We start from the raw sequence: 20,561 nt of genomic DNA on the forward strand, positions 1-20,561 counted from the left end.
TGTGTGCAGTCTGACAGAAGAGGACAGAATAACAGTATTTGTGGATTTGTGGATCAGTGCAACAGTGGAAATGGAGGATCCAAAAGGATTAAACCTACCCTCTGTCTTGTCAGTATGGCGTGCAGAGAGAAAATGACACAGTCACACGTCGGCCATCAGCACAGTAATTAGATTTTATTGGTGCAACGATGCTGCGAGACCAAGTCGTTATCGTTCATGACTAAAATATACTGATGTCGCAACCTAAACAAGCAACCTGGATATTAATATTGAATCTGATCAAGAAGAACGAGACACACCCAACATTACTCTATTAGAAGCATGTCAGTGTGCACCAAGTTGGCCAACTGTCGGTAGGTTGTTTAGCTCGTGGCCGGAAAGCCTTTCCAGGCTACTCTGAAGCATCTCATTATCATAATGGAATAAGACATGCATGTTTACAACAGCATGAGCTGGGGGGGGGGGGGGGGCACTTCTGCATTTAAAAGTGATACTACATCAGCAATTGTGCAATGTCCTCATTGCTGGAGCAGATTATACAGTACAGTTGTATAAAAGCAGCCTGTACTGTTCAGTTATTGACAATGTTACACACTAATGAGGGTGAAGTGAGAAATAAACCCTTGCTAGGAGTCTGTGGCAAACGAATGCAGACCATAACAAATGCAAATTAACAAACTAATGCCTCAAAGACCCAATGAATTAAAGATATCATCCAACATACTGGGCTGAAAATGCACACATGAATGAAGGAGTTCGTACAAAGAAAGTGAAATACTTACAAATGAGCCTTTTGCGAAACTAGTCAGACATCAGAAACACTTGAGGACCACAGACATTTATGTAAAAAATAGGCAAGGGAATAAACTGGCAACTCAAAGCAGAATCAAGACAAATAACTGAGGTTGGAAAATAGTGAATAAACATTTACTTGTGTCTGGAGATGCCATAGTGGACACGATGACTGGTGGACCGGTGCGGCGACTTAGCTTCTGGTTAGCAACCATAGCGCCTTGTCCTTGAATGGGGCCTCCCACGGGAACCAGGGCATTATCTGCTGCTGGTCCTCCACCCTTTCGTATCAGTTGAGCATTTGGGTGAGGGCTATGCATGGGAGAAAACGGCAACACGCTCCGGTCCCTCTTCATCAGCTCCATGGGCACCGTGTAATTGGTAGAGTATGCTTTCGGTACCTGCTGTGGCGGTTGAGGTAAAGCTGGCATGGAGACGGGCATCTGCTGGGGCATACCTGGCATGGGGTGAATGGAACCAGCTATAGCAGGCATCGATCCAGTCATCTGCTGTGACATGATCTGCATACCCTGCATAGGCAACCCTTGCATGGTCAACCCTGATGAATATGCAGACATTGGTCTTGACTGAACGGGCATCATGGCTCCTACATACGGCCCTGGGGAACGAGGTGGTTGGCCTGGGTAACCTCCAGAGGCTTCCAGGAGGTGCTGAGAGGGTGCGCTACTGGGCCTTCTGCCTATTACCTCCCCCATCCTTGGTGAGATGGTCTGCATGGCCCCAGGTGTCTGCGGGGGGATTAGGAGAGGGTCGACATTCAACGCCTGAGGCGGATGTAGAGGTTGGTGGTGGTGCTGCTGCTGGTGATAGACATCCGAGCGATGGCTGAAACTATTAGAACGCCCTCGCACGGGTGTCTGAGGCTGAGAGGGAGCCGGTGGAGCTTCAGCGGGCCGCTTGCAGTTTTGGACCACGCGAGAAAGTACACGCGCCTGCCCGAGGTTGGGCGCCACTGTGCGTACATCATTATCCTCCATGACAGCCAGCATGCTGGTGGAGTCAAATCCCTGCTGGATAAGTGAGGAGATGGTGCTCTCAGAGATGCCCTCATTTCGCAACAGGGCAAGAAACTCAGGATCGACTGTCCTCTTGGGATCCACAGGTAAAGGTGTCTGCGGGGCCGTGGGCGGAGGGGCGGGAAGAGGAACGGGAGGTTGAGGAATTGGAGGGGCCAGAGTTGGCGCTGCCTGCAAAGGAGCAGGTGCAACTTGGGCGACTGCGGTGGGCTGCACGGGGGCGGGCGAAGGAGGAGGAAGTGAAGCTGCCACGGGAAGTTTAGGCTCGGGGATGAGCATGGTGTTGGGAGGCGGCAAAGACTGTTGCAAGTGCTGTTGCAGCTGCTCCTGCTGAAGCTGCTGTTGCTGCTGCTGCTGGAGTTGTTGCTGCTGAAGTTGCTGTTGCTGCAGTTGTTGCTGTTGCAGGTGTTGCTGCTGCAGTTGCTGCTGTTGTATTTGTTGTTGCTGCTGCAATTGTTGCTGTTGCTGGATTGTATAGGGGGAGGCTGTCTCCTGCCTCATTATCATACCCTGATTGGGAGGATCTACTACTAGGCAAGTAGCAGCCTGCTGTTGCGGGTCCAGCGGACGACCGTTAACATCAGTATAGACAGACTGACCGGCCAGAGGTGGAGGCTCATTTGCATAGCGAGGAGATGCATGTTCCATGCTGTAGTGAGCAGGAGACGTATCCCTAGACGGTCTGCGCTGACTGTCAGGCATCATCTTGGTCACACCAGATTCTCTGTAAGCCCGATTCAGTTCTTGAGTCGGCGTAGACGGAGGAGGAGGTAAATTTGACGGCGGGGCTTGAGGTCCTCCTCTCCCGCCCTGAGCTTGATCCCACCCAGCACGAGCCACGGGTGCCAGGCCAAAATGAGAGCCTGACCTACTGAGCGGATGAGGGTGAGGTGGTGGAGCCTGGTGCTCAGGGCGATAAAAGCCCTCAGGTGCACGAGGAGTCATGGCCGGATCGTGAGGGTAGTAATCTTGGTGCGGAATGGATCCTCTGTGAGCCATGGCTGCTCGTTCGTAGGGGTTCAGGTCTGGCACAGAACCTTTCCTCAGACCCCCTGGGTAAACCTGTCTGTAGTCTTGGTAGGAATATGGGTCCCGCTTCAAATCCAGGTCAGGAGGACGCACCCCTGCGGCAGGCTCGTACCACCCTCCTCCCCCCTCACCGTATGACAGAGAGCTCCGCCGGCCAGCTACTCTTGCCTGCTGCTCATAGACACTCTCAATCCTGTCCCACTGACCCTCATTTCCACCTAAAGTATCCCAACTGTGGGAGCGACCGAGACTTAACTGTTTGTTGGTGACGAGCATTTGAGAAAAAAGATGAAAGACAGAAGAAGTGCCACATAAAAGCAAGGTATTCCACTTGTAGCAGTTCTCTTGTCTGGTTCAAGTCTTAGTGTGTATTAGCACCAAAAGACGCAACAGATTGAGGCAGTTAAGGAACCAGCAGGAAAGAAGACGAAGCAGAGTTTTGCAGTTCCACCTGATATCCACTTGTAATATTGTATGTCCGTGCTCCAGCTGATAGTCCTTGAATAATTAATCTCCGGGTATGCTGGTTTGGAAAGAGGACACCGCACATAAACACCACGAAACACACAAACACTGCACACAACCTACAAGTCTACGCTGAGACAGGGTGCATGATTGAGCCACCAAATGTCGATTAAAAAAAAAAAAAAAAAACAAGAAAGGAGGAGCTAGGTTGGGTTAGATGTAGGGACGGGTTTGTACTAATCCAATAGGATTTATCCCTGCCTTCTTTGGTACATTTTACTCGCTCTGCCGATTGCTACGAAGGATTACGACAAAAAAGCCTGTTTAATTCCTCTTTGCACTGTGACGTCACGTGAACCAGAAACGACTGTACGTGGTGACTGCGACGGCAACTGATGGGGCCAATAATCCAGAGTCCAACCGCCTCAGAGACCCCTCGCCCACCTCTGAAATGTCACCTACCTGACGCTGATGATGTGCCTCCAACAGGTTTCAGCAGTCTGCTTTCCCAGCGGAGGGAGGGCGCTCACTTACGGCGTTATCGAATGAAATACGGTTCCCTCCGCTAAATCCCATGCGCTGTCAGTAAATGTCAAATCCACACTGATTGGACACTAATCCTCCGGGCCTCATGCTAGCTGTAAAGACTTCACGCAACTGCTGCCCGTCCGGTCCGGAAGCAACCCCAGTGTCTCTGTAGCTCATGTTCACTGCTTTACTATGAGTTATTTAGGGCTCGCCTGTGCATAAGAAATGGGTTAAACGGTCGATGAAATGTACAAAAGGGCTGGCTAAATTCATAATCTGTGAGTATTACTGCTCATTAATAGAAGGATGCTACATTTGAATGCATGTATGTTGTAAATTGTATTTTGTGCATCTTTTGCACTTAGAGTTGCTCTATAATCTGCGTACAAAACTAAAACAAAGAGGCATTGCAGTGTATGGGGGGCAGGGTGCTCATGTGTTATAGCTGTTAATCCAAAGCACCAATAACCTCCGGCTTGGGGAAAAAAAACAAACAAACAATAGAGGCACGTTACAGTTTAAACATCCCATTGTGTCCATGATGCTGCAGCACCTGTCATGGCATTACATGGTACCATGGATTACAGTATTCTTTCATTATACTCTTCTAAATATTCTTATTATATGTGAGCGTCAAATCTTAACTCAGAGTGGCTATTAATGCATGAAAACATGAAAAGCGAGAAGAGACATTTGTCACCTATGTGACGAAAAAGAAAAGAAAAGCTAACATTTATTTTATTTAGCAGACAAGGTTGTGTTATTAGAGACTGTCCATGAACTCCATTTAGATTTATAAATAATGTGGACAGATTTAATCAATACAAATATATACAATATTAAAGACATTGCATTTAGTTTGAAACCTTTAACATCTCCTTATTGTTCGAGCCGCGGTTAAAGCCTCGGCCTTGGCGAGCCATGCATACATGAATAAAAATGACCTGCTGACTTAAAGCGAATACAATGCTGCCGGGGAAAGAAATACAAGTGTCTCCTATGCTGTCACGAAACAAAAGCATGCTCTGAATGTTAAACACTCATTTGACTTATGCAGCAGCGAGGGGCAGGAGCCACCAAATGGAAATGGGATGATAGTAACAGTGTTGACTGTGGAAAATAATGTCGTCAGCTGGATTGTAATACATATTTAACAGCATTAACTGCCATGTATGCGAGTCCCATGATACAGTAATTGTCTTTGAAAGCATCTGTATAGACGATAGAAAATGTGTGATTGAAGCTGGTGACAATCACACACTTGAATAGCGTAACAATATTCTATACCGCATTTGTCACAAAGCACCCTTCACACTCGGGTTGAGTGAGTTGTGGCCTAAACCAACTCTTTGCGAGCCTTCTCTCTGCATTTGTGTGCTTGACTGTGCCATTCAATAAACGGCTGAAAGTGCATCGGCGACTGTGGCTCTCCTTGCCCACATGCGAGGGCATTGCAGTACCTCAATAGCTCCATTCTTTTGCCCATTTCATTCGAGTGGCGATACATCTGAACCTTGCTCATAACTAAGACTTTGTCTAGCAACACAAACCAAAAAAAAATAAATCAACGAAACTTGGAAAACTTGTTAGTCAAGGTACATCCTTATTTACCTTCACTATGACTAATATCACCATGTGTTGCAGAAGATGTCTTTACCAAAACATACACTGCCGGAAAAGCAGATGTGGCAAGAAGTAGGATTCCATATAAATCAAAGCTATCATGATTTTTAGTGTACAGAAACATTGTAAGGGGTGAAAAAAAACTAGAGAGAGCAAGCTTTCAGCGGCGGATATAACAATAATAGTAATCATACCTTATGTGTAATCATACCTACATACAAATGCAGTTGTACAAATAAAGACCCATGAGAAATGCCTTATCCCTAATAGACGTCTGGTACCCTCTGCAGTTGAAGAGATTACATTGCAATGTATCATATTTTAAGTATCATTATTCATTTGTATAAAAATATATAAAATTAGAATAAAACTAATAATTTTTAAAAATTCAAATAAAGCCCTCCTAATAAATGCCTTAGGAAATTCCTGGTACTCTTTGCAGTTATGTATATATATTATTTAAACCCGATATTGAGAAAAACACAATCAAACTATTTGGCTTTTTTTATGTTATTATAAAAATGCATTTTTTCCTGTAAAAAAAAAAAATCCCTCTTTAAAAAACGTCTTACATCTAATAGACGCCTGCCTGTTCTCTCAGCAGTTGAGTGAATGAACACCACCCACAACTACTGTATTAGGATGTACAGTAATTGTGCCCTCTGCTGGTTGCTGCCCCCTATCGTGAACTCCAGGATGCCTTCGAGAGTGACAGTGACTGCAACATAACCCTATTAATATGAATGATCATTTTGCTAATGCAAATGCCCTTCCTGAATACACGCTCTTGCCAGGTTTCTAGTAAATAGTAAAGTTGTGGCGGTAACAGCAAAAGCGAATCGACTCTATATATTTTCCTTCAAGTCAGTTTTTCCACACATAATCCAGCTCCCCGGGGGGTATAGCCTCGAGCTCAACCCATCGAGGCAACAGGTCAATGTAATACTAAGGAGGTTATTTTGGAAAACTTAAGAAGATTTATGCAGGAACCTAAGCACAGAAGTGAAGCACACACCCAAATTAGCTGCACGATTGCGACACAACACTGTGTGTGTTTTCAGAGCTCCTCCCTGCTGTTTTACAAAGCAGGTTATGAAAAAAAGGAAGAAGGGGGGTGGGGTGAGGGGTGGAGAGTGGATTTTGGTCCAGAGCCTGGAAAAAGCCCGTGGGGGGGGGGGGGGGGGGGGTAGTGGTTGTGGTATCAGAACCAGATCTCGCTCTGGTGACCTCATAGCAGAGCTGGATGCCAATGTGAGGATGAGGAAGAGGGAGGAAGGATGGAGAAAAAAAAAAAAAAAAAAAAAAACTTATCCTCATTAGGGTCATGGGTGGGTTGGAGCCTATACCAGCTGACTTTGGGAGAGAGGTGATGTACACCATTGACGAGTCGACAGATAGTCTTTTTTACCCAATTTTCTTTCAAAATATTAAATAATTACTACCATATTTAGAGTGAATTTTCTTTTATAATCCATCCATTTACTATCCCACGTGTCCTTATCAGGCTCTCGGGCGCAGGGCATATACTGCGTAGACATTCAACCATTCACAGTCACATTCACACCTATCGACAATTTAGAGTCTTTATTGAAGCCGATGCCATCTTTCATTACATCAGATTACAATTTGTTGCCATTACTATATTACCTTATGTTATGTAGGTTTAACCCCAAAGAACAGTGCATCATATGATTGATGACGACACATTACGAGGTCTCATCGTCACTGTTGGACTTGCCAACTACAAAGTGTGGGAATCACAACGACAAACTCTCGCAGTTTTGTAAGTATGAAAATCAACGACCAGTCCCTTAGGTCTGGATAAATGCAATGGTGGGCAATGGTAGGCAGTGGCGCTGCGGCCAAAATGCATGCTGGGAAAACAGATGGAGCGGACATAAGGAGGGAGGAGGGAAGTGATGCTCATGACAGGTGTTTGCCACATTTCCCTTATTGCGGTCCGACTCTTCCTGGCATCTTATCAAAGGCACAACAGACGGAACACTTGTATGACACTAGGACTATAAAAGAGTTAAATATAACAATTACTTGTGAGTGTCTTCAATATGTACTGCTGTGAAATAATTACTGATTTGACAGCTATTTGCATCTCAAATCATCTTTCCCCATTGAAATGAATGGAAATGCCTTTAATTCGTTACAGTTCCCCATAAAACACAAACAAAAATATTTGGGAACATGTTTAAAATAAGAAATATAGCATTCTGCAGTATAGTAATTTATTTTTAAAAACATACAGTAGTGAAATAAAATAGAATGTAAAGAATGAAACAGTTTATGCATCAGGATTTCATTTAATTCATTGTGCAGCACCTTCTGGTGTGTGCCAATGAGCATACTTCAAGGTTTTTAGGATGCTGTATATGTACCATAACTGTTGTTCCGATGTATTCCTCTGGTGGCATACCATTGGAAAGCAAGAAAAGGAAGAGCGGAGAAAAAAAAAAGGTTAAAATCTTTCTCACCCTCACAAATTTTGTCTAGTCGCTGGCGTTTCACTTTGTGTTTGTCGGTCAGAGCCATGCTTTTAATGTCTCGCGCTCTTCACCACCGTCACATCCAATGTTGTCCAATCCTCAGTCTTTTGGCTTAGTGATGTTCTGCACCTAAAAAAGGAAAACAATTAATGGTCAACGAAAGCGCTGTACACGCATAACAATCATCCATCCATCCATTTTCTTTACCGCTTATCCTCACTAGCCTTGCAACAAATTTGAAAATTCCCCCCGCCTCCCTTTCCAATCAAAGTCAACAAAAGCACGATTGTCAGATGTCTCAGAGTATAAATGATTATCCTGTGGTGTGGGGGTGTGTTAAGAATGACTTTTTCCCCCTCTGATCTGTTCGGAAAATTGGTGGGTTGATGATTGGAAATGTTAAACCTGTTCAATATTTATAACTGCAAATGTATGCTTTCAATAGCCACGGACTCTGTGACTGTCATTCAACCAGAATAAAAATGAGAAGGAGAAGAATTTGCACCTACAATGTGGGTTACCACATTCATTAAAAGCCAGCCTAGCGTCTTCTATTGCTTCTTCTCCTACTATTCTTTCTTCTTCTATTTTCTGGCAGTCTGGGCGCCATGTGGCACCTTGCTGCCTTTCAAAGGTCAGTCTTGGTACTACGCCAGACATCTACTGTAGTTTGGCGAGAGGAGACTCGCAACTGTCGGTCGTCAGATTTTTATGCGTGTGGTATGTTGTGTTGGTCATCTCAAATACACCACACACTAGAAGAGCAGTACGCACACAATTTCCGATTGTTTTCCTCATGTGTGGGGTCTCTCACATAAAAAAATAAAAATAAAATAAATGAATAAAAATTTGTTAAGATGTAAAAAAAATAAATAATAATAAATTGGTATGTATGTACCCCGCTGAAGTAACACTATGTGCCATTCGCCTTTGGCAACAGATTTGGAACTAGGAAGCACACTAATTCCTCGCGGCTCACGACTTGCCTATGATGACTACTGTACGTCAACAATGTCAACATGACCAAGCACACCGACGTGGCAAGTTTGGATAAAATGTGAAACTTTCAAAAAAAAATTATATATACACAACACCTTTGCACTGTACTAGACATTTTAGGCCATGAAAAAAACGACCCCCCCGTTCTATAGTGGTTCTACTGTATATAAAACTGACAAACATCTCTGAGTGGTGTCTTTCCATTAGAGGGAGTCTTAGAGAGCACTATTTTTGCGATTAAAAGAAAAATAAATGCCCCTAGTTCTGGAGCCACAGATTGAATGGAGAGCTCGAGGAAGCAGAGAGAAAATAATAGTGAGCGTGAGTGGTACGACAGAGTAAACGAGGCATTTTCCTGATAAATTACGTTCAATGAGTGATGGGCCTCTAAAGAGCAATCTTCTAATTGGTTCCCGCTGAGGCCTACGGGAGGCTTCGATGTCTTCAGGGGGGAAAAGGCAGATGGAGAGGAAAGCACACAAATACACACACAAACACACACACACACAAACAAAGACGGAATGTGGGTCAGTTAGTCAGCAGATAGGATGTGGTTGCATCAGCAGAATAAAGACATATAAAGGGTGGAAGAGGAAGGGAGTGAATAACACGGCAGGATGAGTAGAGTGTCGTTCTTCTTCCTCCTGCGTGTTTTTCTCCACGACTCATTTCCTGAAGGCTGTATTCTGGCTCACTACAACGCTATCATGACATCTTTAACCACTATTCTAATTGGGACGTTTAGTGGTGAGGCACAGCAAAGCAATATGATGGGATAGTAATGGAATTTTATGCGGCCAATTGCTGAGACATTATAGGAGAACGGCATTGCAGAAGTTATCCTGCATTCAGCACTGCGGTCATTTGCTTTGCCTGTCAGCTTTCTGTCAAAAAAGTGAAGTTAGTGACAGAGCAACTGAAATCAGAAGTCCATGTGTTCTGAGAAGTAGTGCTAAATCGTTTCAGGCCTAGTTACAGTAGGATGAACGATTTGTTTCCATTGATTATTATTCTGCACCCAACAAATTACACTACGTAAATCAATAAAGATTCATGTCAGTTTTTGACATCTCAGATGTGTGATTTAAGCGTTCCATTTATATCTTTTTTAAAAAGAAATGGCATAATATGATCTAATTTATCGCGGTTATATTTTTAATCCAATCCTAATGATTTGGGTTGCAATTAATCTTTATCCCATTACTTTGATCCCAACAACTTACATTATGTAATCGATAAAGATTAATATTTAATTCATTAAGACTTGTGATGAGTGATTGAAGTGTTTCCTTTGTGTATTTCTTTTCACAATGAGGAAACGCACTTTGCTTCAGACAGTCTGCCGCAGCATCTTTGCAAAACATCTTTGGTTAGATATTGTCCAATATCAGTAGGGTTCTTTCCCAGACAATGAGCAACATCAAATAAAGTGACGAGAAACATGTTGCAATTCGAGCTTTACATTTCAGGTTGTTTGTGGTTCTCACAACAATGATAACCTCACACTGACACTGACTTTATGTAGCGCATATATACTGTAGTGTGCTAATGATGAGCCTCAATCTCTCGGCAAAGTGTTGACACTCGGCAATTCATCATCTATGGCAGGGAGGTTACCCTAGTCAACGATTTTGCAAAAGAATAGTGCAGCAGCAGCATCACAGAGCGACTCCTTAAGAGTTGATGATTTATACATCAAAAAGTGCAATGTAGTAGAAAAAAGAGGAGGCGGTGAGGCGAGGCCGCTTTTACTTTGCTCGCTGCTCATTAAACGAGCGAGTTGGGGGGCTCCGAGGGGCCCGTAAAGCTGTCGTTCAAACGGATGATTTATACCTTCTTCCTTCTGCTTATTCTTCTTCCAGTCCTCTCTTATCTGCAGCTGACAATCGTAAGAGTTCGTCGTTGCAACATCTATCCGTTACATCACTTTCAGAACACCTCAGCTGTAACAATACAGCATTGAATTTCTTGTTTAACACATTCACTGCCATTGACGGCTTTAGAAGTTATTGAGTTTAGAATGAGTTAAATGGGCAAAATCCGGTAGAACAGATGTTTGATACAAAACAAGCTATGAAACTGCTTTTTCTGATCATTCACTTGCATCATCTTCCACAGAAATAATAGAAAGAAATGTGGTTTTTTTCCTTTACATATGATGTGAAAATAAGTGCTTCATCATGGAAAATTATTTTTGTCAAAACATGTAAACATGATCCTTAATAAATTGACATTTTAAATACTCAACAATTTGACATGATAAATTATAGTGTCAAACTACATGGCTTGGTTGTTGTGGAAAAGTAACGCTGCACTCCCTCCCTCTTTTCTCATGAAGAGTGGTGCAGGTGAGGCAAGCGACCTCGCCAAAATATTTGCAGCTTGGAAGCACAAACATCAGGTCAAACGTTTCCTGCGTAAATCACTGCTTTTCCAACTTATAAAATGGGCACCATCTCCTTGAAAATATTCAGCGGGATTGACTCTGTTATTGCTGGCTCCTTTCTTGTAACTACCGGTAGTTCCTCTCTGTTCACAGCCATGTTGTTAATAGAAGCAGCGCACGTCAGCAGGGACACGCTTTGAGATCGCTATAACTATTAAAAAAAAAGTGTCCTGACAAATACATTTCTTCTGCAGCCCATTTAGGCTTCAAGATATAGCGACAACACAACATGACCGCATTATGATCGATCACATCAACAAACAACAAACTTACGAGATCCTTTATGTCCCTCCTTCTGACTTTCTAGCCTACTCCGACTCCTCTTCACATCAACTCTAAACGGCTGTAGAATCCGCCACATTTAACTGCTGACTCGGGTTAATGCACATTTTACAATAATGCATAAGTCACAGACAAAACGCATAATGGCGACATTATCGCACGCTGCAGACAAACCCATCGAGGCTCATGGCCCTCCTTCTCCCCGTACAGCTCTTTACTTATAATGAACTCGAGCAAAGTCCTGCCATTAAAATCTCAACCGGAGTAATTGGCAATTTACTTTCTCCACAGCATCATTTAATAACACGGACTGACGAAGCCTTACGACACAACGCTATTTATTGGGATTAAATAAAAGGCAATATTGCAATATTTTAGAACTCAACACTGAGTTGTTGCTTGGGTTCAAAAAGCTGATGCGCTTGCATGGTTTGGCAATACGTGATGACCCAGTTAGTTAACATATGGCATTCGTATGAAGCTCTCTGCCAAAGCAACCAAGATTTTCCTGTATTGTCATGAGTCTGCTAAGAGAGGGGCAGGTCTGTCAGCACTAATCTCTGTCAATTTAAATAAAAACACGTGAATATAATAAAATATTTGATAAAAAATATATATATATATTGAACAGTCAATATCAATGTAAAAAGTAAGACCATTTTAAAATAAATATGTACATATAAGAATAATAAATAGAAGTATGTCTAAATAATAACTGAATTAGCCGGTGTTTAGCATTCTTGCTTGTCCTTATGTCCTTTTTCCATGTAAATGAAATACACCACACAGACAACAAAATTGACATATTGATTCATTCAACAGAAAAAAAATCATATTTTATTTTCACAATTTGTATTTTATTTTATTCCTGAGCTTACTAAGGTCATGGAGAGCATAATTTGTGCCAAAAATCCCAATGCCAAACACTACGTCACATGCCATTCATGCAAAATGCTTCCATATAAATACTCTACAGTAGAGCGATAGAAAGAATTAAACCAAAAGCTGAGAATAGAATCACCAAGCCAAAGTATCACAACAAGGTGTTTCACTATGAGGAATAAAAATACAGTTAATCTTCCAATAATGCATAATTAGACATGTTCAAAGTATTCTCTCTGAATAATTCCTGGCTGATTAGCTTGCCTTATTTTTGTGCAGAGAGGGTCGCGAGCGTCAATTTAAATCGTTGAACTTAATGATCTTTTCCGCCGAATTAGCGTGTGAGCACCTGATGCATATGCAACAATTATAAAAGCTCTTCAGCGGCAAATTAAGAGGTCACGATTAGAGGGGCTGGCGTTCATGTTGAATGAGTATCGGTTCACCAGTTGACATGTCTGGAGAGCCGAAAACATGATAGGGAAACTTAATTAACACTCAGAGAGCAATTTGTGTTTCAATGAATACAAATTCTGGTTTAGTTTCACCATGACACAACGGCAACATAACTGTTGATTTTACGAATGTGGACGAGCAGATAATTTGTGAGGGAAATGGGGATCGTGAGGGTTTCCCCCCCCCCCCCCCCACTAAATTTTCATGGAGAATCATTTCCAAGTGTCACATGCTTCACTTTTAACGACAACTGTAAGACAGAAACTCACTTGTATCTATGCTCTGAGAGGAAAAGCAGTTTAAGCAAAGAATTATGCGTCTATCAGACATACATCACTCTCCAAGGCCAGAGGCTTATATTCACCAGAGACCAAACAAAAGAAGCGTCCACATACGGCTAGGCCACCTGCGAATGAGACACAGACACAACACTGGGAAATTAAAGAGACAAGGGCAAAGACAGCTTAACTACAATTGAGAGAAAAATATGGCTGAGATAGAGTTTAGTAGCGGGCAAGAGAAAGGTCAGCGATGAGGCGTAAGCAATGGAGAAAAAAGAAGGAAAATAAATGTGTTCTGGGAGTTCTTTGAAACGTTCCGGTGGTTCAGACCTCGCCTTGGGCTTAGAGGACCTGAAAAGTTCAAGTTTATCATCATTTCACCTTGCAGTGCACAGTGAAGTAAAAACACTTTCTTATTCTTCCCCCTCTGGATAGTCTGACAACGTGAGATGCAAGAAAATGAGGCGGGAGTGTAAACGCCACCGACATGAAGTGAAGGATATCCGTCGGTGCCAAAATAGAGAGATGAAAGACTGTCGCTTGGTAAATAGATAATGCAGCTAGTAGGCATGGGCATGTTGCAAGTTTCACCGTATATTGTGGTTTCAAAAAGGCAAACTGACACATGAATAAATAGTATGAGCTGGTTATAACCAGGGGCGACGTAAATATGTCTGCGGCCCTCATGAATCCATCCCCACCCGAATAGTTTGGCCTCTTGAGTGCCTGCCCACCCATCAAATGTGAAATTAAACAACTAAATAAATCTTTTGGGAGTTGCCTATTTTTTTATTTTTGGGGAATTTGTCTGTGAGTGAGCCATTCAGAATGTTGCGAATTGTGTCATCACAATCCTGTTAATTTAAATAATAACACCCCCCCCCCCCCCACACACACCGAGTTAATCATCAGTCCTCCTCCTCCGACACCATCAAGCCACGGCCAGACCATACCATCATGTCGAAGCCAATAGGTAAGCAGAGCTGCTTTGAGTTTTGTTTGATGCACAACAGAAGCCGCTTGCCTCGTTCAGCCTCCAAGGTCCACCCCGGGTCATCATGGTAACAAAAGCCGTACTCACTGTTGGCGCCGCAATAGTTTTCATGTGACAGGACCGCCCTCTCAAAACGTGGGAGGCTTGAAAATGAGTTGTAAAGTGTTCTATAATTCTTGATCCTTTGGGTATTTTGACAAAAGCCACATTGGAACTGTTCTGCATAAGCCATGGGCCTCATTGAGTCAGATAAAAATCAACACTGTTCTTACTTTGACAATAGAATATAATTACGTGTTTGGAGATTCTAGAGCAGTAGTGAGCCAGAGAAAACCTATACCATCCCATTCCTGCACTTGTACTGAAACAAATCCTATTAAGATGATTAATTAAAATAATATTACCCATGAGTCAGCTGCAAATCAAAGAACAGCAAGCACAACTTACTGTCTGAAAACTATATTTTGTTCCCCCCCAGACGACAGTGAGCGGAAGGCTTCTCCTGGGATCAGTGCAACATTAACCCACCCAAATCCTTTTTGTTCAGGACCAGGGATCAAACATCTTCAAACGTCTGCAAAATCAAACGCGTCTTTGTGCGAACACGCTGACGAGCTGAAAACGACGACCGTCCCGCTGTGATGGTAATGAGAATCAAAGAATGAAGCCTACCGCCAATACGCACATTCATAACGCAGATAGCTAAGGCGATAAAACATCATCAAATAAAATCATCGGGCCGTCGCCCACTTTGTCAACAAAAATGAGATGATTGTGCTGTTTAATATCATTCTATTCGTGATGAGTGATAGGAAATGTATGCACGCAGTCGTGTACTGTACCATGTTCAGTCCCTAAATGTCATTTCAATCAACCGTGGACCTAACAGTGTAGTTCAGGAGTCAAACACTTCCTTGGACGTCTGCCATCTTTCCTTGTTGGACGCGTGCCAGCGTTTATGCAAAGCAAAGAGGCCCTTGGACTACATATTTTTAAAAAAAAAAAAGACTGCTAAGGAGAGAGACTCAAGTTGACCGCAAGGATGAACTGTGGCATTTTAAAAAGGGAAAGTTGCGGTGATGACAGCTGAATTCGAAGAACCTCTGAATGCACCGACCTCACTTTCTAGTACTGCCTCAAATACAAGCCATCCATCCATTTGCTGTTCTGCTTGTCCTCAAATGGGTCACTTCACGGGTGCGCTGACGCCTATCCCAGCTGACCTTGGGGAACACCCAGGACTGGTTGCCAGCCAATCGCTGCGTACGTATAGACAAACAACTTCACACCTATGGACAATTTAGAGTCTTCAATGAACCTAGCACTGGTCAAAAACTCACTCAAGGACAATTGAGACAAGACCATTATTAAATGGAGAAAATTGTGTAGTTTTGGGCATTCGTTTATATGACAACAGTGTTTCGGATCCTGAAAATATTTTTAAATTTCACGTTTTAAACTGAAAGCTCACGGCCAAAACAACAACGGCGGACCACTGTACCTTTTTATAACGCATAGCGGGGTTTACAGAGTCAGGACTGAGTCCTGCCACAAATAGTGAAAAACGTTTTTAGAGACACAGGCCATCGTTCGACTGTTTTTTTGTTAGGACTTGCGATATGAGCACTTCATGGCGCCAGTGACTCAACTCACTTCACAACAAGCAGCAGTTTGTCAGATACAATGAGAGAACAATTATTCAAAAACGAGTCTTCAAGCTGCTTAACTGCCACTCCCAGTTAAACTTTACTCTAAAACTAAGCATAAAACCAAGGTAATTACTCCTTGTGTATTTAAAACCACCACACAGTTTAGCCTTTCAGACCGCTAGCTCAATGCTAACGCTAAATAGTGTATATGTTGCAATTTCAAGCAATGGATTGAAAACAAACAGTGCAACAACCAATAACATTACTCAGTCATATATTTATTTCATGCGTAGGACTAATAATTAGTCCCGTATTGATATGCAGAGAGTGACTTTGAGACGTCTCAATGAGCAGTATACCTATCTGTCAATCTTGCACTGCCCCCTGGTGGCCAAGGTGGACACAAAAGGAGCAGCACAATGCCAATTCAATTGATGCAGTGTGACAAAAACGGTTGAATTATTTTTAATTCTATGTAATGATGTCATTATTGTATGTTTTATGAATTACAGTATTACTGTGTGCTATTTTTCTTTTCATTAAAATACACATTAAAACAGTTTTTGTTTCTTTTTGGGGAAGGCTGTAACAGATTAGAGGGATTTCAAGTGCTCTGAGTTACCATTGTGGTCATGGAATGAATTAAACTCATATTTCAAGGCACCACTGAAATTAACAAATATTAAATCAACGGCTTACAGATGAATGCATGTACATGCAGCAAAGACTTTCCGTAACTTCTACTAACAACCCAGGTTAAACAGACCTCCTTTAGTCCCTCAGTAAAGATGTACCACTTTCACACTAAATATTACTTTCCTATTAGTCATGGCTATGGGGCCATCTTGTGACATCTTAGAGAATTATTGAAAGAGCGAAAAACTAAACAAAAAAGAAATGAGTTTTTCAGCCAACAGCTGAGGATAGGTTTTACAGAGTAAAAAAAAGAACGGGGTGAATTCATGAAGTGATAGACGATGGCACGTTCCGAATTACATACAAATTTGGGTTACATCGTTGCCGTGGGAACGGAACTCCGTCGTGAACTGAGGATTCCCTGTATAAAAAAATTTAAGCGGCTACAGTGTCTCTGTCAATGCCATGGCAATGTCAGATCTAAGACTTTACGGCATATTGGATGTCGTGTTAAAGTTACCAATAAAATTACATTTATTGCTACCATAGACAAGTTTTGTTAATTTAACATGGAAATCAAATGGCTTGGTTTGTTACTGCTTGAAATATGTAAAAACTTCAGCTCCAAATGCCATTTGTAATTTTTATTTTTTTAAATACTTTTCAAAGATCTTTTCAAATACTGGGACTAGATGAGCAGTCTTAAGTTTATTCATGTTGTCAGAGAGTTTAAGTGGCTGCTCTCTCAGGGAAATAATTATAAGCGGGAGCGAAAGTGCTTGAGTTGTCGGGGATGTCTGAAAATATGTTATGCTTACTTTTGATCACCTCAACCGTGTTCAAATGTCAGTATCACCCCACGTCAAAAAAACACTTTCTCTCCATCAGCAATATAAAGCAGAGCGAGTGAATGAAGTGATGCTCGTGCAGCCGAGAGGCAAACAGAGGCCGGGCCTTGCTTCAGCTTCTTCGACATCTCTTTCAGTTTACAGCTTCCCTTAGCATCAGCAGGATGCATCCGCCTGACACAAGTACATGTCAGCCGTGCTGAAATAGAAACTCTTGCCGAGACAATGAGAGCCTTCCTCCTCTTCTTCCTCCACCTCCTCATGCCACCTCTCTCCTGAGAGGCTCAGACGCGAGAGAGTGGGCAGGAAGGAAGGAACAAAACACATAACAAGGGAGTGAATTAAACAATATGTATGCAAATGCTTTCACCACTCACTGGCCACCCACACAACCTATGTTATTTGTGCCTTAACAAAAAGTATATGCATAAAATAATGCTCAAATTGGACACAGAGTAATCAGTGGTATTTTAAAAGCGGGCTAGCAACCACGACATACTGGGATTCAGTTGTATGTATTTCTCTTTGACTTGCAATGTTGGGGATTGTGCAAAGAACAATAAATGCTTGAACTTCCCAAAATGCAACATACATGAACAGAATTGCTTTATTCTTTTTCCTTTTGATGCCACATGTACAGCACGTTCCACCACCTGTTACTAGAGGTGGGCAGAGTAGCCAAAAATTGTACTCAAGTAAGAGTACTGCTCCTTCAGAATAATATGACTTAAGTAAAAATTAGTCCTTAAAATAATTAAGTATTCAGTGAGACCAAAATGGATCGATCGCGCAAGCAATAACAGATTAAGAAGAAGAAATGTAGCAAGGGTTATGTAGCTCCATGTAATGGAGTAAAAGTAGCGTTGACAAACTCTTGTAAAAGTTAAACATTTATTGCATAAAAACTACTCTGACAAGGACAGTTTAACCAAAAAAATGACAAAAGTAAATGTAACGGAGTAAATGTAGCGCCCTTCTATGCACCTTCGCTTGTTGCTAGGCAATGAAACCTTAATATTTTGGTTACTTATAGTGGTTAGCATATCCGCCTCACAGTCGAGAGGTTCCGGGTTCAAATTTTAGATCAGGCTCTCCTGTGTTAAATTTGCGTATTCCCCCTGTGCTAGCATGGATTTTCCTCCCACATTTCAAAAACAGGCTTGTTTGTTGGGTTCATTTATGACTTAAATTGTCCATAGATGTGAATGGAAGTGTGAGTGGTTGTTCGTCGCTCAAAGTCAGACAGAATCCAGCTCACCCACAGCCCAAATGAGGACAAGCACAATAGAAATTGAATGCATGGACAGATATTTAGATACATTCTCGGTGTATGAGGAAAAAAAACCTTATAGGATGATGCAGTGTAGTAGAGCAACCACAATAAAAGATATCTTGTTAAATTGATCAAAACTGACCTTTGTACTGTAATGTCATTAGATTCTGTAGGTGAATCTAAAAAAAAAAAAAAAAAAAAGTGTGCTGTGCTCTTCGGAAGCATTTAGCCTACGATATAGTTAGCCTCCATGTGTCTGACTCCTCCAGTAGGAAACATTCATCCCCGAGTACATTATGAGCTGTCAGCATTAACGGTTTCCTCACAACGCTCAGAATGCCTCTCCCCTCACTCAGTAAGAGCGCGAGCTGCATTCAGGTGGAGCGTCCCTTCGTTTCCATCTCGTCCGCGGCCGGCCTCAATGTTAATGCAAGCCATTAGCAGCACTTTAGAGGGAAATGGCTCGTCGTTAACGAGGAGCGCGTGGGAGGTTATTAAGTGGTTTGAGCAAACTCCTACTGTCATAAATACCAGGAAGAGTAAATATCCACACCCCATCACCACAAGTCCATGTGCAGAAATGTTTATTCACAAGTTCGCTATTAGTTGCTGTTAGACTGAGAGTGATCAAAAATCTTGAGCCTTTATGGAGGCAATTATGCTTCAGTGATTCTAAATGAAAACAGAAAACTGCCGGTGTCTTGAAGCCTGTAAATGCAAATTTTGGGAAATGGCTCTCAAAGGGACACTGAACACGACACAGTTATTGCTTCCGTGTAATGCCGCATTCCAGAAAACCGGAAAGTAGGACCTTTAATGGGTAAAAGTGATCACAATGGCATGAATGTAAAAGATAAATTAAAAGATTATATATATACACCACATTTATCAGTTTTAGTGGTTATTATACTACACATCACTAATGTGGTTTTCAGTACAATGTACCTCTAATGCGTACACCTAAATGGTGTACGCACATACCAAGTGATTTTTCTTCCCCGATTTGCTCGGATAACAGTCGGGCCAACAATCGTAAATGTTAAACCTGTTCGATGTTTTCGATTGCAAATCTTTATTTGTGCGGTCGACACCATGTCCGGCAAAGCCATGGACTCTGTGATTGTGATGTGATACGACACAATAGACAATTCAGAAACGACCAGAACCTTGCGCTGTGTTGAGTGTTTGTGTAAAGTGTCTCTCAAGTCATTCACCACAATAAAAACCACCACAAATAAGAGCTTGCAACCACAATGTAGTTACCAGATAAGACAGTTAGCCTTTTCACTATGCATGAAATTTTGTGGAATTCTGAAATGCAGCGAGCTTCAGCTGTCGACAAAATGGCTTCACTTAGCCAGGATGAATATTTTCCCTTGAATATTTTGGCTCATACACGCCGACAGAGACTGCCGGCGCCCACAAAGACGTGAGGATCACAGCATCCTGTGTCTTTTATCATTGAAGAGAATCAAACACCTGCTGCTGGCCACATCCATCCAGCCCAAACTTCACAGCCAGGAAAACGAGATTTTTTTTTAAAAAAAAGACAGCCGCTGAGCATTTGTCAAGCGCGCCAAATCCATTCAGCACACAGAAATGTTTGAAGTGTCTTACGCTTGAAATGTGAAGATAGCGCGGCGGCTCAGAGGTGTAAAAGTGTGCACAGTACAGCTATTGAGACGACAAAGCTCACAGTGAAATCCTCTTCTAACTGCTAAAGCATTGAGAATGTCGTTAAATGGTCCGTGTCACTCGGAACAGGCTTTACTGGATGAATGGCTGCAATATTACAAATGAAAGCAGAGACATTTGACAGCTCCAAACAACCCTAATTTGAATG

General features: G+C 42.3%; 1 protein-coding gene across 6 annotated transcripts in view; it reads right to left on the reverse strand.

The window, feature by feature from the left end:
- LOC133486090 (C-terminal-binding protein 2-like) overlaps positions 1-20,561 on the reverse strand; it is a 49,750-nt gene that overhangs the window by 25,373 nt on the left and 3,816 nt on the right. For 2 of the 6 annotated variants that reach the window (XM_061790734.1, XM_061790735.1), the window contains exon 2: positions 7,961-8,101. In XM_061790734.1, the coding sequence (XP_061646718.1) occupies positions 7,961-8,018 (58 nt within the window). In that variant the 5' untranslated portion in view covers positions 8,019-8,101. Of the gene's footprint in view, positions 1-931; positions 3,459-7,960; positions 8,102-20,561 lie in introns of those variants that run through there. The other 4 variants (XM_061790730.1, XM_061790731.1, XM_061790732.1 and 1 more) reach the window with 4 other exon arrangements.

Source organism: Phyllopteryx taeniolatus, chromosome 11 (assembly GCF_024500385.1).
Source record: "Phyllopteryx taeniolatus isolate TA_2022b chromosome 11, UOR_Ptae_1.2, whole genome shotgun sequence".
Taxonomy (NCBI): Eukaryota; Metazoa; Chordata; class Actinopteri; order Syngnathiformes; family Syngnathidae; genus Phyllopteryx; species Phyllopteryx taeniolatus.